Source organism: Convolutriloba macropyga, unplaced genomic scaffold (assembly GCF_964194025.1).
Source record: "Convolutriloba macropyga unplaced genomic scaffold, txConMacr16.3 SCAFFOLD_1795, whole genome shotgun sequence".
Classification (NCBI taxonomy): Eukaryota; Metazoa; Xenacoelomorpha; order Acoela; family Convolutidae; genus Convolutriloba; species Convolutriloba macropyga.
This window is the reverse complement of record NW_027453650.1, coordinates 22,228-39,750: the sequence shown is the minus strand read 5'-3', so window position 1 is coordinate 39,750 and position 17,523 is coordinate 22,228. Positions and strand designations below refer to the sequence as shown.

Here is a 17,523-nt window from a genome sequence, read left to right as displayed (position 1 = left end):
AATTTGACATCAAACAACCGAAATCAAGGTAATCATTTACTTGTTTGTTAATTAGTTTTTTCTTAGAATTTTATAATTCTCCGCGATTTTTAATTAATTCTTTTTAGAACTAATAGCAAATTTTTAATTTTATTTTTTCGAATCCAAGAGAAATCGGTGAAATAAAGTATTGCTTCAAATTTAAGGCGTTATAGAGTTTCACTAAGGCAAAACATTGATTAGGTTGGCGGTTTTTTTGTAATTGTTAAAAAGAAATTTCAAAAGATAATCAATTCAACCCCGAACGTGATCTTTTTCGATAATTTTCTTTTCTGAAAAATGTGTAATAATTTCTCGGCGGTTTTTGCTGTTAAAACACGTTTAGAATCTTTAGACATTCACCTTTCTAAATTCACCTTAAAGTTAAGGGCGTTCTACCTTAAGTTTTACCTTAAAAGTAAGCTTAACTTTCGAACCACCTGAACTATTAAAAGTTAAGGTACATTAAGGGTAAAATTTTAAAGGTAATAAGAGCACCCCTTGACTTTTCTGGTAATTTTACAGAAAACTTCAAACAATTTTAAGAAATTTTTAATTAGGTAGTGCAAAATTATTTTTAATGCTTCGCTACGGTAATTTTTCAGGTAAATTTACCTTAACTTTTTTAGTTTGCAAATTAACTTTAAAAGTACGAAAAGAGTGAAAAGATATTTGTTGAGACAGGAAATGGCTGAACAATTTCACTCAATTGCGAACGCCTCGACATTGGAGTCATTTGAGAACAGTTCCGATTCAGGGACGTCATCCGACATCCCACTGTCACCAAACGGAGTAGAAGATACAGGTTTGAGATTTTAAAATCGCTGAAACATGTGAGAATCTTGCCGAAGGCGGCAATCAATTGTAACAATTGCAGTTTTTAACTCTGAATTTGAAAAAAAACGGTGAAAGAAAAATCATCGCTATAATTAAATCGGTAAACATTTTTAGGCAAATTAGAGGGGGTCAATAATTTAGAATATTTAATAGTTTTCATTTGATTACGCTTAGTTTTTCCGAGCATGTCATCAATTTATACAAATATGATTAAATTGAACGCATTTATTACATTTCGCCACATTTACGACCGCGACAAGTTTGTCCCTTGAGGATTTTTAATGAGTCAAGTCAAATATTTGTGCACAGCTGCTCCCTTATTGTTTATGAACAGAATTTCGCTCAACTTGAAAGTCTAGACTTTTGCTCCGCATGTTGCACCCCTGTCACTTTTTGATCTACCTGAAAAGTTTCCTGGAATTTAGTTTGCAATACTGGTACTTATTGTTCCGACCCACTTTAGTGGGGGAGGAACTATATGCTCAACTCGATTTATCTTTGTCCGGTTAATATTCTCAGGTCGATATATTCATCGTACAGGGTTATGAGTGGTATCATTAGAGAGCTTGTCAAGCGAAGAACTTCAAACTATTTTTTTTGAATTGCGATTTTTCCGAGGAGTTACAAAGGATTTAATTTTTGTTAGTCTTAGCCTAACTTCTGTTGTTTTGTTCACACTTTTAAGGATAGTCTCATTGTTAAGGATAGTCTCATTGGTTTTACACATAAAGATAAAAAAAAGAGTTGGTGAATTGATAGAATCAATTGTTTGGGCATAGTTTTTGGCAACTTTTTTAAATGCTTTTTTTCACAAACAATTGCATCAAATATTTTGACCGGTAGTGGTGATAAAAAAGACTGCCGACACAATCTTTTTACTCAGATATTGCCCAATTGTTACTCATTTTTATTATTCATTAGGAGAACGCCCGGGTCGAGATGTCACCGCCATTCAACGCAAAATTATGTAAGATACGCGTTGAAAGGGGGAATTTTTGTAGGATAAGCTGTGAATGCGGTGAAATTTTATAAATCAAGCGGTGAAAGTGGTGAAAAAAAATTTTATCGTCTGATAGCGGTGAAATTACATAATTTCACCGTCGAATTTATCGGTGAATTTACAAAAATTTGCCGCTCTGAAAAAATTGTCCAAATTGTGTGAGATAAGCGGTGATTGCAATGAAATTACATATATTCACCGCTTAACTTTGTGGTGAACTTACATAAATTCACCGCTTAGAAAAAAAATGTTAAAATTGTGTGAGATCAGCAAAGAATGCGTTGAAATTAATGGGGAGTAAGGGAGGAATTGTTAGATTTAACCTCCCACTAAAACTATTCATTAATCTTAAATCTTTTTGACACTTTTTCTAATCGGTGAATTTTTGTAAATTCACCACTAGAGTAAGCAGTGAACTTTATAAAATCACTAAATTTCACCGCTTAAAAATTTCGCCGCGCATGTTTTACGGAAAGTAGGGTGAATTTGGTTTATATTCAAAACAAAAATACGAGAATTTAGTGAGAGATGGCGCAGTGGAAGAAGGAGTGGATGACATGCAGGAGAGGTGATAGGTGCAAACCCTTGTCAGGGCGGTGAATAGAGGTTAATTTTTGTAATTTCTCAGATTAGTATAAGGTTGAAATTACATAATTTCAACGCATTTCACCGCACAATTATGTACGAAATTTGCGGTCAAAAAACAACTTGCCACCGCTTATCTTACAAATTTTTCCGATTTTTCCTCAACCCGGGCTGGGTACCGTTACAATGACACAACGGTGCTACCAGTTAAAAGCGTAAAGTAGTTGTCATTTGAAATGACAGGAATTGGTCGTTTGGGCAGGCTTCACTTATGAACAACTTTTTTAAATGCTTTTTTTTTCACAAACAATTGCATCAAATATTTTGACCGGTAGTGGTGATAAAAAACACTGCTGACACAATCTTTTTTCTCCGATATTGCCCAATTGTTACTCTGGTTCCTAAGATAGTTCTCTGGAAATCGGGTTTTTGCGGTCTTCCGCAAATTTAAACTGATATTTATAAGAAACGTTTTTTTATATATATTAAGATTCTCATTTGCCAAAACAAATTTGCGCAATTTTTAGAGCAGTTGTGAAAAAATTTTAAACAGATACTTTAAAGTATTTTTTGAAGTTTCCATCCTAAGTAAAGGCAAATCTGTTTTCATTTAAATGCACAATTAATTAAAGGTTCTAATTATGTTAATTATTAAGATCAATTAAATTTTGTGTTTGTTGAGTATTATTCATGGTTTCTAAGGCTCCAAAAATAATTTTCCATAATTTTTTAATGAACTCTTGCGTTTTGCTGGAATTGTCTGCTCTTTTTCAGTCTCATGACACAGTCTAATTTTTCAAGTGTCCAATTTGGTTTCGAAGGAAGTACAAAAGAGTCTATCTAATGCTTTTACCGGATGATTATTCGAAAATATAACTCAATCAGTATGTGAAAAGCCTTTTTTTAATCTGGCAACTCTTTGGTCAAACTAGCTATTTCTTTACCAGTGGAAAAGCCGCAAGAGCATTCCAATTTTGGTCTTATTGTTGAATTTCTTAGCTCAAAACTTATTGGGATTGTAATGGGGCGCTTTATATATCTTTTTGAAATAATTTTGTCTTTTTTGATTTTAATTTATCTACAGACCGTAACAATTTCAAAAGAAACATCAATTATTGACAGGTATTAAGTAAGCGAAAAAGATTACCAATAAGTTTTCATGATAAATTCACTCAAAAGAGTATGGTTTTTGGCTTTATTACCTTTTCATTAAAATTGTCTGTGATATATTGAGTTCTATCTGTATTCGTTGGTATTTGTAGTCTTTTGATTTTGTCTCACTGAAAACATGTCAACTTAGCTTACTAAACACTAAAACACCAAAATGTTCGTTTTACCTATTTAAGATTTTGGCTTTCGAAAAAAAGGATTTTTTTTAGATTTGCAATCTTTTTTCTGCCAACTTTTAAACGACTCGTGGCAAGAAGAGAGGTCGTATTATTTTTAAGTGAATAAAAATATAATCTTTATTGCTGCTGTTGTATTCAAATATTGGTTTTTGGTGTTGATACTTAGAATTTTCATATCTTTTAAAGAAATTTTTATTACTTTCCCATATTTGAGCTTCTCTTCTGCTGTCTTTTTCAATCGTCATATAAATGTCACAGTGATTTTCCGTCGTATATAACATCATAGGCATCAAAAAGGCAAAGCAGATTGTATTGATTATTTTTGGAGATCATTTTGTGTTTTTATAAGCTTCGACATCGTTTCCTCGCAAATGTGATTTGACTTTGTGATTTTTGTCTATATTTGCTTCTTTTGTAATCGTATTACGTTATGGTAAAATGTAGGCCTCAATGTTTGCGTATAAATGCATGAAAAAAGCCATTGATTGATTTCAGTTGATAGCTAATGGATATCATGACTTTGAACTTGTTTGTGTTCTTAAAGTGCAAAAGTTTTCTCTAAGTTTCCCCCTTTTTGTTTTCTACCTACCTGCTAATTTTTCTCAATAACGACAGATTTGGTATCTTTCTGATGAAAAGCATGTAATTTGCTTTAGTTTATTTTTTATCTTATGCAATTTCGTTTCATCATTCATTTTTTTTAACTCAAATAGACATTATAGTTTGGTCGTAGGTAATGATTGTTGCTTTCATTTGATTTTGTTGTTTTGCATGTACCTTACTCTCCTTAATGGCTGGTATCATCAGCATTATCATGTGTAACTGTTTATAATGTTTATTGGTTCGCGCTTAAGATTGTTTATTAAACGGAGACACAAACTGTTTTTGATCTATGTGTGATCTTTCGTCGAAACATTTGTGTAAACGCACATTGCCGAGCCTTCTTGTTCTATTAAGGCTTTCTTAAATAGAAGGGCATTTGTGGGGTAAGCCCTCATTCTAGGCTTTGGTTAACGCTGCACTATGAGTCTAAATACTCTCCCCGACTACTTAATTGAGGTCACTAGCTACTCACTATTCTAGCTTACTGAATATTTTCGAGCTTACTGAATTAAGTCGTGCAAAGGAATCGAGGGCTTCGAAAATCTGTTGAAGATTCCTTTCGTTTGATAATAGGATTCACATCTATTCGTTACGAGAACGCCCGGGTCGAGATGTCACCGCCATTCAACGCAAAATTATGTAAGATACGCGTTGAAAGGGGGAATTTTTGTAAGATAAGCTGTGAATGCGGTGAAATTACATAAATCAAGCGGTGAAAGTGGTGAAAAAATTTTAATCGTCTGATAGCGGTGAAATTACATAATTTCACAGTCGAATTTAGCGGTGAATTTACAAAAATTTGCCGCTCTGAAAAAATTGTCCGAATTTTGTGAGATAAGCGGTGATTGCAATGAAATTACATATATTCACCGCTTAACTTAGTGGTGAACTTACATCAATTCACCGCTTAGAAAAAAAATGTTAAAATTGTGTGAGATCAGCAAAGAATGCGTTGAAATTAATGGGGAGTAAGGGAGGAATTGTTAGATTTAACCTCCCACTAAAACTATTCCTTAATCTTACATCTTTTTGACATTTTTTCTAAGCAGTGAATTTTTGTAAATTCACCTCTAGAGTAAGCAGTGAACTTTATAAAATGACCAAGTTTCACCGCTAAAAAATTTCGCCGCGCATGTTTTACAGAAAGTAGGGTGAATTTGGTTTATATTCAAAACAAAAATACGAGAATTTAGTGAGAGATGGCGCAGTGGAAGAAGGAGTGGATGACATGCAGGAGGTGATAGGTGCAAACCCTTGTCAGGGCGGTGAATAGAGGTTAATTTTTGTAATTTCTCAGCTTAGTATAAGGTTGAAATTACATAATTTCAACGCAATTCACCGCACAATTATGTACGAAATTTGCGGTCAAAAAACAACTAGCCACCGCTTATCTTACAAACTTTTCCGATTTTTCCTCAACCCGGGCTGAAGACCGTTACAATGACACAACTGTGCTACCAGTTAAAAGCGTAATGTAGTTGTCATTTGAAATGACAGGAATTGGTCGTTTGGGCGGGCTTCACTTATGAACAACTTTTTTACTAGCCAGTAATTGGTTCTCAGGAGTTGAAACTTCTACGTTCAATTTAAGTACAGGCTACGTGACTCTGCTTGAAGTGACTGCGAACTCCTTGCGTCTATCGAGAACAACGTAGCGGTTCGGGATGCCAGCCAGAATTTTGAAGTGACTTCTGCAGAGTTACGTAACTTAGAATACGTAACTCTGCGGAAGTCACTTTAAAGTCACTTGCTTAAAACACTTTCTTACACGCAACTTACACGTTTTAAAATGACGAATGTCAATGAAAAATTTCCTGCTATGTATGCAGGCAGACCTTTGAGACCTTTGCAAATTTGAAGTTTGCACGCGCGTTTTTTATGATTTGACTTCTCGTTTTTCCATAAATTGACTTCTAACTTTTGTTCATGGATTTATTTGAATTTTACCCCACCCCCTTAGTATGTTCTCCACTTGCAAATTATTTGTCGTTTAAAGCGCGTTGTACTGAATAAAATCACACGTGCACCGGGCGCCGCCCCAGACTGAACGTCAAGTCATAATCAGTAATGATTCAGTGAAATTGCAAATCTTGGATCAGTCTGTATCAGAGCTCCTATCGTATCACTTTCAAGGCTTGGCCCGTCTTAAATCAAAGTTAAACTTGGCCAAGACTAGACAAAGCTTGTTCAGGTCTTGGACAAGACTTGACAAGTCTTGATCAAGCCTTGACCAAGACTTGAGAAGTCTTGGGCAAGTATACAGCGCAGTTTTTTGTTGTTTGCTTTCTTTTTGCAACGCAAGAACGCGAGCAAATTCCACAAAGATCACTTGAAAGAGAATGCAAAACATTCGGATATCGCCCAAAGACCAAAGATACCGTAGTCATGTCCTCTTTTTTTCTGCCCACCCTTGTCGAATGCGAATGGTTAACTAGTAGGAACTTGCAAAAAAGCAAGTTTCTTGCAAGTTCTTACAAAACAATGCATCGCCTTGCTTTTTTCTTGCATTTTCTTACATTTGTTCATAGAATATAAGATGTTACAAGATAACAATTTTGGGTACAGGTTAATAAAAAAACAGTAATATATTGCAAGCTTTGGTTGTAAAGATTTGTTTAAAAACAAAAAGTCTTCAAAAATGTGAAGTTACAAAAAAAACAAAACAGAAAGGCTAACTAAATTATTTTGCGAAAATGCAGGCATATGATTTTGAAATTTCAATCAAAGTCTAAAAAGGTACAAAATTTTGGAAACATTTTAAAAGAAACAATCGTGAAGAAGCTAATTGAGATCCTCTATATACCAATTGATAGAATTGAAAAGTAGCCGCTGAAAAGGAGCTCAATTGGAACGAACTCGCAAGAAACTTACAAGTTAGCCCTTCGACTTGCAATTTCTTACAAGTAAGTTAACCATTCGACTTTCAAGTTCTTACAAGTTAATCATCTTTTGCAAGAAACTTTTACGTTCTTACAAGTTACTTAATCATTCGGTCTCGAGCTGGGCACCGAAAAAAGTTTGATTTCGCGGTCAATATATGGGACTTTTTAAATTGGTATGTGCTCAATTCAGAATTGACTTGGTCAGGTTAATAATTTTCTCTCAAAGTTTTTAAATCAATTTCTGCTAATTTTGAAATGTATTAATTATGAATAATTTCTTCTTAAAACTATACTCTGCTTAGCTGCGCAAAAATAAAGACTTGTGAAGTCTTGGTAAACACTTGACTCGACTTTTCAAGTCTTGACATGTCTTCACAAGCTCTACGACTTGAGATAGGACATGATCAGTACTGATTTGTCAAGGCAAGACTTGTATTTCACTGGAAAAGTATTTTCAAGATTCGAACTTCATTCCCGGGGGGGGGGGGGGGTAGGGGGGTATAGAACAAATGTGGGAATGAACCTGTGGCATGGTGTGTATGTGGGGGGCGGGGTGGAACAGATTATGTTTCCTTTACTACCATTTACTGCAGGAACCAAGGCGTAATTTACTATCATCCACCAATCTTTTAAGCTGGTCGGTCGCTATTATAGTTTAAAGAAATGATGGAAATGAAACGAAGTTCTTCTGAGAGCATTTTCAAATTCTTCTCTTTCAGGCTCTATAAGTTTTCTGCAGGACACCATGAATGACCTGGGAGACATGTGGGATGTTGCGTATCTGCTCTGGAGTGTCCAGTGGCTCCTCTTTGGGGTACCTGGAAATCTCATGATCATATTCTCAATCATCATTTTTAAGGAGCTCAAGCAAGTCACATCCCTAGTTGAGAAATTTTAAACATAGGAAACCGTCCGTATTGTCGTTTTTTCTTGCCAAAAACGACGAAATTCCCTGTGATTTTTCATCGGTATATTCGTTTTTGCTCGCTATTTAACATAAGAAATATGCGGTATTTGCTGAATTAAAACCTGAGGTTAGGCCATGGAAAAATGAGCCGGTTGATACCGAAGAAAATTCACCCTGATGAGTCGATTCAGACAAAAAAATGGTCATCGGTTGAATTAGCTTGAATTATTGCGAACTATCAAGAATTAATTAAAAAAACTGCGGTTATGATTCGGCCTTGAGTGATGACTATGCTAAATTTCGATACTATTATTTGAAAGTGTAACGATTGAATTCTGTGAAATTATGATCAGACCATATATTCCAGACAAAAAATGGCTACGATCAGATGTTGTGCGCATACTTGCGAAAAAAAGCTAAATTTTTCGAACTTGTTCAAATTAAAAAAACAAGCATGATATCAGATGAAACAAACATTGGAAGAACACGTGAGCACGAATGTGATTGGTCAATTTAGATAGTGCAAAACCGCCCCACTATGCTGTACATGCTCAAAGTTGTAATAATTTCTCGATTCTTCTTTTTCTGTATTCCGGTAATTCTATTTGTAGTTGAGTTTTCTCTTGTTGTATCTTCCACAAGACCTTCTGAAATTAAAAACTGAGAAAAATGAGAAATTATTTCTCAAAGATCACTTAAAAAACATTTCTTAAATGTTTTTTACTTACGGAAAAGCTATTAAAAACGTAGAAAATACATAGTAAAAACATAACTCAATACACAATCAAAAAATCTTAGTACTGATATTGTCTCCCAATGCAAAAAAAGGATTTTTCTTTTGCAGAACTTCGCAATCTATTGTCCTGCCCAGGATGAAGTCCGCAGACAGGTATTGGCCAAGACAGGTATTGGCCAAGACAGGTATTGGCCAGACCGACTTGGGTTGCAGACAGGGGGGTCCGGTGCGACAGCCCCCAATGGTCTGGAAAAAATTCGGTTCGCGCCTTCAGTCTGGCCAATGGCAATTTTCGGTCTGTTTGGTCTGTTCCTGCTAAACTGCAGTTCATGTCGATAAGTTCTCTGATCTATTTTTCTCAGTCTGAGAGAAACCAAAATTTATCTATGCATCTCCGCTTCGGGGAATGGGGGGGGGGGGGGCAAAATTAGTAATAATGGAACTCGCATTATTGGGTTTTTTGGACTAATGATTTCACATATCGGACTTAAGATTCGAATAAGCCGTGTTATAGTTTGAAATAGTATGCTCATATTTCGAACAAAACGGATTTAGTCAAGCGGATCGGAACTAAGATTCGATAATGTGACCTCATGAATCGCCATGTCCAGCTTATGATTCGACGCAGTGCGATAAAAAAATGTGGTCCAAACCGGGTATATACCCGCCTTTCAATGTTTTCTACCATTTTTTGCTCAACAGCTGCTCATGACTAAAATGACAGATTGCAGATTAACCTTTGACTATATCAAGGCTCGTTAGAAATTTGGAGTATTTGGTGTATTTTCAAATTTGTAGTATTAATTCTTAAGTTATTAATTTCAAACTCGCAAAACAATGATTTTGGTGTAACTATGCAACAAAAGATTGGTTTGCTAAAAACAGCTATTTGCCCTTAAATGAGTGAATTTACTCGTTGTAATACCCTCTTGCGAATTTCAAACCTGAGAATGAACTTTTATGCAAAATGTTTTTGCCTTTTCGCTTTCGGTGACTTAGGTGTTGCGGGTTGAGGTGTAAGCAGTGATTGAGGCTTATTTTTGTGACAAGAGAGCTGAAATGCGCTTCAACTCTTGGTCCATCGACCTCAATCTAATTTTTGGTTAAATCTAATTACGCTCTGATTTTTTTAAATTTATACCGTAGCAAATCAACCATGGTTAAAAATTACTGTTAAATTTGTAAGTTTAAGGCCTCCAAATGTTGAACTTTCTTTCCGAAAATATGTTTTTGGGCAGTGTTTTTTTGGATCTTTTCCGTTTGTGCCCCCCCCCCCCCGTTCGTTATGCGCCCCCAGATACAGAGCACGTGCCATTACATAGTCAATCATTATGTAAAAATGTGGCACGTGCGTCTGGGGGACGCAAATAATATGCGCCCACTAAGCTGGGGGGGGGGGGGGCACAAACGGAAAAGTTTTCTTATGCCAGGACAATTCCGATGGCTCAGACGTTCAACCTGGCATTTAGCGACTTGATTGTGGGAGCGACTAATGTGACGACGACCTGGCTGATTCTGACATATAACAGCCAGTTGCTCATGGACTATAACTACCTGTGCCAATTGTCAGGGTACATCTGCAACATGGGCTGTAGATGCTCCATAATTTCCATCTGCTGTATCAGCTTCAACAGGTGGGACCTGAAAACCCTCATTGATTACGGGATTAAAATTTAGATGAAAATTAATCTTATATGCCTCCTCAACCCCGCCCCAAACTACATCAGAATTGTTAGATGTCTAATTTTTGCAACAATATGATGCAATCATTGTTGACAGTTATGATCAAGGCGTCGGCCTCAATGATTTTGGCTCGCTCGTTGTGGACAGATTTAACAGACTTATTTACGAGTCCAGAATAAGAGTCCAGATTGGTCCTTTTATGAAGAGCCGCCAAAACGCTTGCAGCAAACGGGAGCCTTATTAATGTGGAGTTCTACCATTTTTATTCTTACCTGACCAAAGTGGGGAGAGGGAAAGAAACATTTTAATGTGGAAAAATAAAAAAAAAACGCTGATGAAATGAGATTCAGAAACTTGATCTGTTGTATTGATAATTACCGTTATGTTATTCAAAATAATTGTCAATTAAATTTCCGTTTTTTAAAAAATTATGATGTTTGGCTCAACATAAATTACAGATACGAGATCATCCGGATCTATTCCGCCCGGGTCACCACTTCTGAGTAGTCATACAAGGATCATATATGGTACCATACAAATCATAACGTATTTCCTAGTACAATCCTAGTATGACTACTAAGAAATCGTACATGACTACTAGGAAATCATATATGAACCTTGTATGACTACAAAGAAATCACATATGATCCTAGTATGAATACCGAGAATCATACATCTTTTTTTCATAAATTTTTAAACCAATTGTCTTTTAAATATTTCTTTCGGCAAGGACTCACTTATGTGATTCCCCGTCATCAGTTTGTGATTCGCCAAAAGATCCGACAAGATTGCAAAATCATTTGCAAAGTTGAGCACGCAGTATCAGCAGTATTATTAATGTATGTACAATCAAGTTCAACCAATTTAAAAGGCATCAATAAGTAAAAAAAGAAAGTTCGAAATTTCGGAAAGATGAGTTTGTGCTCCTGTTTTTTCAGAGTTTTCTCTTTTAAAACCAATTGATTGCTCTTTTTGCTGGGAGCCATTTCAAGCGCCGGGAAGGGCTTCTGCTGGCTCTGCTTGCTTTTACTCCTTTTCGTGATGTTCTTGGCTAGCCTCGTAGAAGTTGATTAGTTCGTTGTATTTCTATGCGTGGTAAGATATCAATAATTTTTTATTGAAAGTTAAAAAAATCGTTTTTTAAGAAAAATTATTCAAGAAGTAATAAATATTGAGAGTGGGAAAAGTAGATAAAAAATAAATAAACAAATAAAAATTGGGCTGCACTCGCGTGAGGGATTGAATTACTTAGCCTCATTTGATCAGAGAACTAGAGGGCTGCGCTAGCCGTAAAAAGTGTAATTAGTGTAATTTTGTTTATGAAGGCAAGCGTTAAGACGCGTTAAAATAAATTGAGGGAAGGAAGCGTTTTGAAGAATGAAGCAAAATACAGAAGGAATAATAAGTAGCAGTTAAAAGCGCTATGCTAACCTAAACCAATGAACCAAACCGCGCATAGCACTGTATTATGTCGATAGTTGTATAACCGTAACTTAACTTTGATACAGATAGAGATTTGCAAAGTTGCACACGCAGTTATTGAGTAAGTCCAAACAGATAAATAAAGTTCTGGTATTCTCTGAAGCCAGCTTATACATATGAATGCTCATTTAAAAAAAATATTTGGAAAAATTTTTGCAGATAACCTCAAATTCGTTTTCTGAATGTATTTAAGTTTGAAAGTTATTCTTTTCGACCACACAAAGAATCAAATGTTTTACATATAATGATATGCTATGAAGTGACACGTGCGGTATAACGGGGGGCCGTGCATAACGTACGGGGGGGGGACTCTAACGTACACGGGGGGGGGGGCAGAAACGGAAAAGATTCAATCATCCTTGAACCAGGCAGAGAAACTTAATTCCTTAGAGTAGGGACAGCAGTGTATTTGATGTCATCAAAAAGAACCGTTCTCAACAGATTTCATACTGACTTATAATAGGTCCCTTAATAACTTAATGCATTCTGAATTTGTTTAAATTAAAATTTTTCAACTCAAGACCGTCAATTTTTTCGCAATAATTAGGTACATCAAGATCTGTCACGACCCCGTCTACACCAAAGTGTACAACAAGTTCACCCTGCCCCTTCACCTCCTCCTACCCTGGACTCTGGGCCCTGTGATGATGTTGCCTGCTCTGCTCAAGGGAAAACGGGCATTTGTGTATGACACCCGGATGCTTCTCTGCCCAACCTGGTACTTCAGTCAAGCAGGTAAACCCTCCGAGATTGGAAGTGCAAAATGAGTTTAAACTTAATGTCAACATTGCACTTATTTAGAAACATAATTCCCAACTTAATAAAACAAAATAATTAAAAAAAATTTTCGGATCTTTTCAAAAATTGCCCCCTCTTTCAAGGGGGGGGGGGGGCTATTCGTGAATATAATGTCAGCGAGCGATTTATTAAGCAATCATAGACGAAAAATAACGCCTAAAATACGCCATTCTATGGCAATTAGTCTTTTTGGAATACAAAGTGAATTAGCCGTTGTTGGGATATTTCCGACTAGGGCTTCACCGAGATAACGGAATCGCGATATCCGAGCATATCTTACAGCTCATGAGAGGCATGGCTGTGAACAGCGGTTCTTAATTCCATTTAAACTGATAATCGGTTATCTAAACTGTATCCAAGTAATCTTGTGGTAAAGTATAGCACAGAAGGCGGGAATTCTCTACTAGGTACCAAAGGGTGGCAATTGTTTTAAAGATCCATATTTGGAAATTTGTTTGAATTTTTCATCTCTTATTGTCAGAAATTGGCACTGTGTGATGATTTTTTCACGCAAATCTCTTATACTGTGAAATTTGCGTGTTTTTGATTTGAATTGAACAATCTCATAGAAATAGCTGAGGAAACATCCCACATTGCTATTTTAGGCAGATGAGTTCGACGGATCTTTTGCAATTAGGTTAAAATTAAATAGCAAAAAATTTCAAACTTAGTATTACAGAGGAAAAAATTGCACATAGATGCAAATTTGACAAAAAATTTATGGACTACAGCTGTTTGCAGTATCTAAGAGTGGATTAGATTCTGTGCGAAAAAAAACTTTCTGCGGGTCACAAAAAATTTAACAAATTTTTTTCCTAGTTGACATATTTACTTACGAATAAAACATCATTGAAAAAAATGGATCAAAAGAAGATTTCTTGGCTTTGCAGTCAACCACGCTTTAGGTTAACAAAAGATTTTTTCTGTGAAAATGTATACATCGAAAAAGTATTCACCATCAGTAAATATCTGGGCCCTGTATTGACTCAAAACGAGACCAAAAGCCGTAAATTTAACATACAAATTCAATCTTACTCTGAGCATGGTCTTGTTTTTGTTTTTTGACATAATTTTCTTGAAATACTGCTGAAAGTAAATTACTACAGAACTCTTAATGTAGTTGAATTGCGTTGAATGTTTTATATAGCAGAAATTAGCAGTATAAAATGCAATTAAAAAATAAAAGCTACAATAACGTGCTGTTTTTGAAATCACTGTTGATATCGCAACCCGACCTGATAAAAATTTGTTGACATAAAAATCATTGTGATAAGAAATTATCGGTGAAATAATTTAGCGCTGCATGAGAGCTGCGAAAACCTGAAATGGGGGCTCAAACTCTGCTTTTTGATTTCGAAAAGTTCTTCTATGAGCCTTTTTTTTTCTTGCTTGTAGCTCTACTAAAGGGGGTGAGAAGAAAATTGCATAAAAGGCAGTTTAATGATCTACTCAGTTGCTTATACTTCCGGTAACAAAACAATTATTCTTTATTTGATTATTTGAAAAACAACTGGAACTCTTCTTTGAACAACTACATCAAAATGTCAGTCTATAGTATTTGTTTCGAAATCTCCCATTTGGGTCTCCGGTTTACCGCAAAGACTGTTTACTTTTTAAAATGAAAATCACCAATTCATTGGATTGGTAACGCATTTGTGATGCATTCTGCCTCTCAATTATTGTTTTAATAATTTTTGCAATTTTTGTGATCAATTTTTAAAATGAGAAACAAATGATAAAAAGCCACCCAATACCTTTTAATGACAGCGAAATGGGGCAGTTGAGTTTGTAAATATAGCGGCAGACAAATATAAAATAATGAATTTCAAATTTAAAATGTTAGCGATCGAGTACATTGAGTATTTTTAGTTAATTCAATTTGTGTGTCAGGGTTTTTTGCGGTGATATCTTTTTTTCTGTTGCGTTTTCCAATGAAAAGTGCTTATTTTTCAAGTTCTTTTTGAAATAAATGAAACGCTTATCTGGTACGATTCTAGTAAGTGTGTTACTAGATAACCGTTACAATCTTGCGTCTAAGCCGATAACCGTTATTTGCAAGACTCTTACAAGATTTTAGCAGATAACCGTCCCAGTTCGTCTAGGGTATACAGTTATGCAACTGTTTTCATCAAAGCAGTAGTTATTCAAATTCTGATATCGACAAGCGTTGGTCAAAATTTTAAAACTTGTTCTATTCGTGGAAATAATCAAATGATCAATGACAACTATTGATTAGGAAAAAAGTTCTTCCAATTGGCAGATTGCCAGATAAAATTTTGCATCAATTAAAATTTATTTCAGATTACGCTGCAATCCAATGGTACGAAACAATCTCACTCCTGCCTCCCACTTTTGCAGTTATGGCATTCACGAGCTACAAAATATTCGCCAAAGTTCACGAAAGTGGAAAAAATTTTAGCAATCCGAACAAAACATTCACAGAACGCGATGTTCAGCTTATGCGGGTTCTGCTTATGATGTTCGGGGCATTCCTTATCGCCAATTTTCCTTGGTTCATTTTGGTGACGTTTGACTTTAAGGATCGAGTGTATCACGGGGTGTATTACGTAACAGTTTGGCTTGTTCATACAGCTACGACTTTGAATCCGATCATTTACGCCGCAAAGTACCCTCAGTTCCAAAAATGTTTCAAAATGATGATTAGCGGAATGTGTTGTTGCCAAATATTTGATACACGATAGTAAATTGAGCCCCGCAAATTAATTTTATGAAGCTTCTCCTGAATTTCTATGACTATCCAAATACAATTTGCCATCTAATTCTTTTGAAGTTAGTTGAAGCACTAGGTAGCAAGTACCACACAAACTGAATTTCAACAGTCAATTGAGAGTGACGAAACATATAGTTCCTGTAAAAATGTCAACTATACGTTTCGTGTTGTGATAACATAACGTTTTTCACTGATAAAATAGGTACATGCCGAAAATCGCAAATGGTCACATTTCTCGACCTTCCAATCCTTGTTAAATTCATCCTATAGCAGAATGGCGCTTCTACTGAAGTATACATATAGTTTAAAGAGGAAAATTGGGGTCCAAAATATTTTCGGTTTAAAATGATTTTCCTCTCGGGCCTAAACGGAAAGCTTCATAAAAACTTTAACGTTGATAAAGTCTATAACGTTAACGTCAACGTCTATAACGTTAACATCTATAACGTCGATAACGTCGATAACGTCGAGAAAATCTTTAGCATCTATCTATATATCTATCTATATGTCTATATATCTATATGTCATGTCTATATATATATATATATATATATATATATATATTTAAATATAAAGATGTACGTGTGTTTGTGTGTGTGTGGTGTGCGTGTGTGTGTTTGTATGTGTGTGTGTGTGTGTGTGTGTGTGAGTGGTGTGCGTGCGTGTTTGTGTGTGTGTGCGCGCGTGTGTGGTGTGCTTGTGTGTGTGGTGTGCTTGTGCATGTGGTGTACGTGTGTGTTCACATATGTGGTGTGTGTGTGTGCGTATGAAAAATTTCTCATTGTTGTAGCCAGCACTTCAACCCATCGGCAACCCATTGGAAACCCATCGGCAGCCCTTTGGCAACCCATCGTCAGCCCATTGGCAACCCACCGGCAACCCATCTTCAGTCAACCCAAGAAAACAGAAAATCAAGAAATTTGAAAGGAAAAAATCAAGAATACTGAAAAAAGGAAATGAAAAAAGAAGATTGAAGAGCAATTTTTCTGATGCTATATTTTAATAATTTTCTGATATTTTTTTTAAAATAATTTTTTCGACGCGCAGAATATGTGTACATTCAAATATTTCAACTTTTTAAGAGTTTTCAGTCTAAGACTATGTCTCTAGGATGTAGGTTTTTTTGAGCTAAAAATGGTTATCTTGCAAGATCGTGCAAGTCGAATGGTTATCTTGCAAGATTCGTGCAAGACAAGTGGTTATCTTGCAAGATTCTGGCAAGGCGAATGGTTATCTTATAAGATACTTGAAAGACGAATGGTTATCTTGCAAGATTTTGCAAGAATCTTGCAAGATCTTGCAAGATAACCATTCGGTTTCGGCTAGGTTGTTTGCAGAATTTGGTGCGTTCAAGTAGAACTTTTTTATATTCAAGTCCAGACTTTCTTGCGTTTCAGATTTTTGTTCGTTCACGGCACGACTTTCATGAGTATGTGTTTTATGATGTTGCCAGACTATATAACTTTGAACTAGCGACACTTCCCTTGTGCAGTCATCTTCGGCCTCGACAAAAATAGTCCAAGACCTGAGCTTGGGATGAGTCTTAAAATAGATACCAAGTAGACTACCTAAAGTTGAGCCTGTTTACAGTAGTTAAAGCCAAACAAGTACGATATCTATTTTTTTGTACAAGAAGATTTATCTTAAAAGTCCGTTTAAAATTAATACTACAGTTGTCCAAAAAAAGTTAAAAGAAAACTCGCCAAATAAACTTGGAAAAACTGGTTAGAATTGAAACTCTGCACAATTTATAGAACACAAAAAATTACGATGTAATGTAACTCCGAAGAAAGTTGACAGCTATTAAGTATTGGTGAAACAATTAAGTGTGGTTAGGAGCAACAAAAATCAACTGTCAAAGAATTTTACCAATCGTTTCTCGAGTGAAAAACCTAAGAAACCCGTGCTGAAA

The 17,523-nt window shown here is 35.6% G+C and overlaps 1 protein-coding gene across 2 annotated transcripts; it reads left to right on the top strand.

The window, feature by feature from the left end:
• LOC142358445 (melatonin receptor type 1B-like) lies at positions 1-15,646 on the top strand. Of its 2 annotated transcripts, XM_075409843.1 has the most exons (5): positions 1-28; positions 703-823; positions 10,348-10,551; positions 12,630-12,817; positions 15,182-15,646. In XM_075409843.1, the coding sequence occupies exons 3-5, from the start codon at positions 10,358-10,360 to the stop codon at positions 15,580-15,582; spliced, it is 783 nt and encodes a 260-aa protein (XP_075265958.1). In that variant the 5' UTR covers positions 1-28; positions 703-823; positions 10,348-10,357; the 3' UTR covers positions 15,583-15,646. The 2 variants fall into 2 exon arrangements, with proteins under 2 accessions (XP_075265958.1, XP_075265957.1); XM_075409842.1 differs by lacking the exons at positions 1-28; positions 703-823 and adding an exon at positions 8,005-8,141.
• Positions 15,647-17,523: the final 1,877 nt, after the last annotated feature.

Excerpts from the sequence above, each read along its gene's own strand:
- LOC142358445 (XM_075409842.1), top strand. The coding sequence starts at position 8,020 with ATGAATGACCTGGGAGACATGTGGGATGTTGCGTATCTGCTCTGGAGT. Across the intron at positions 10,552-12,629 it reads TGCTGTATCAGCTTCAACAG|GTACATCAAGATCTGTCACG; the intron begins GTGGGACCTGAA and ends CGCAATAATTAG. Across the intron at positions 12,818-15,181 it reads CTGGTACTTCAGTCAAGCAG|ATTACGCTGCAATCCAATGG; the intron begins GTAAACCCTCCG and ends AATTTATTTCAG.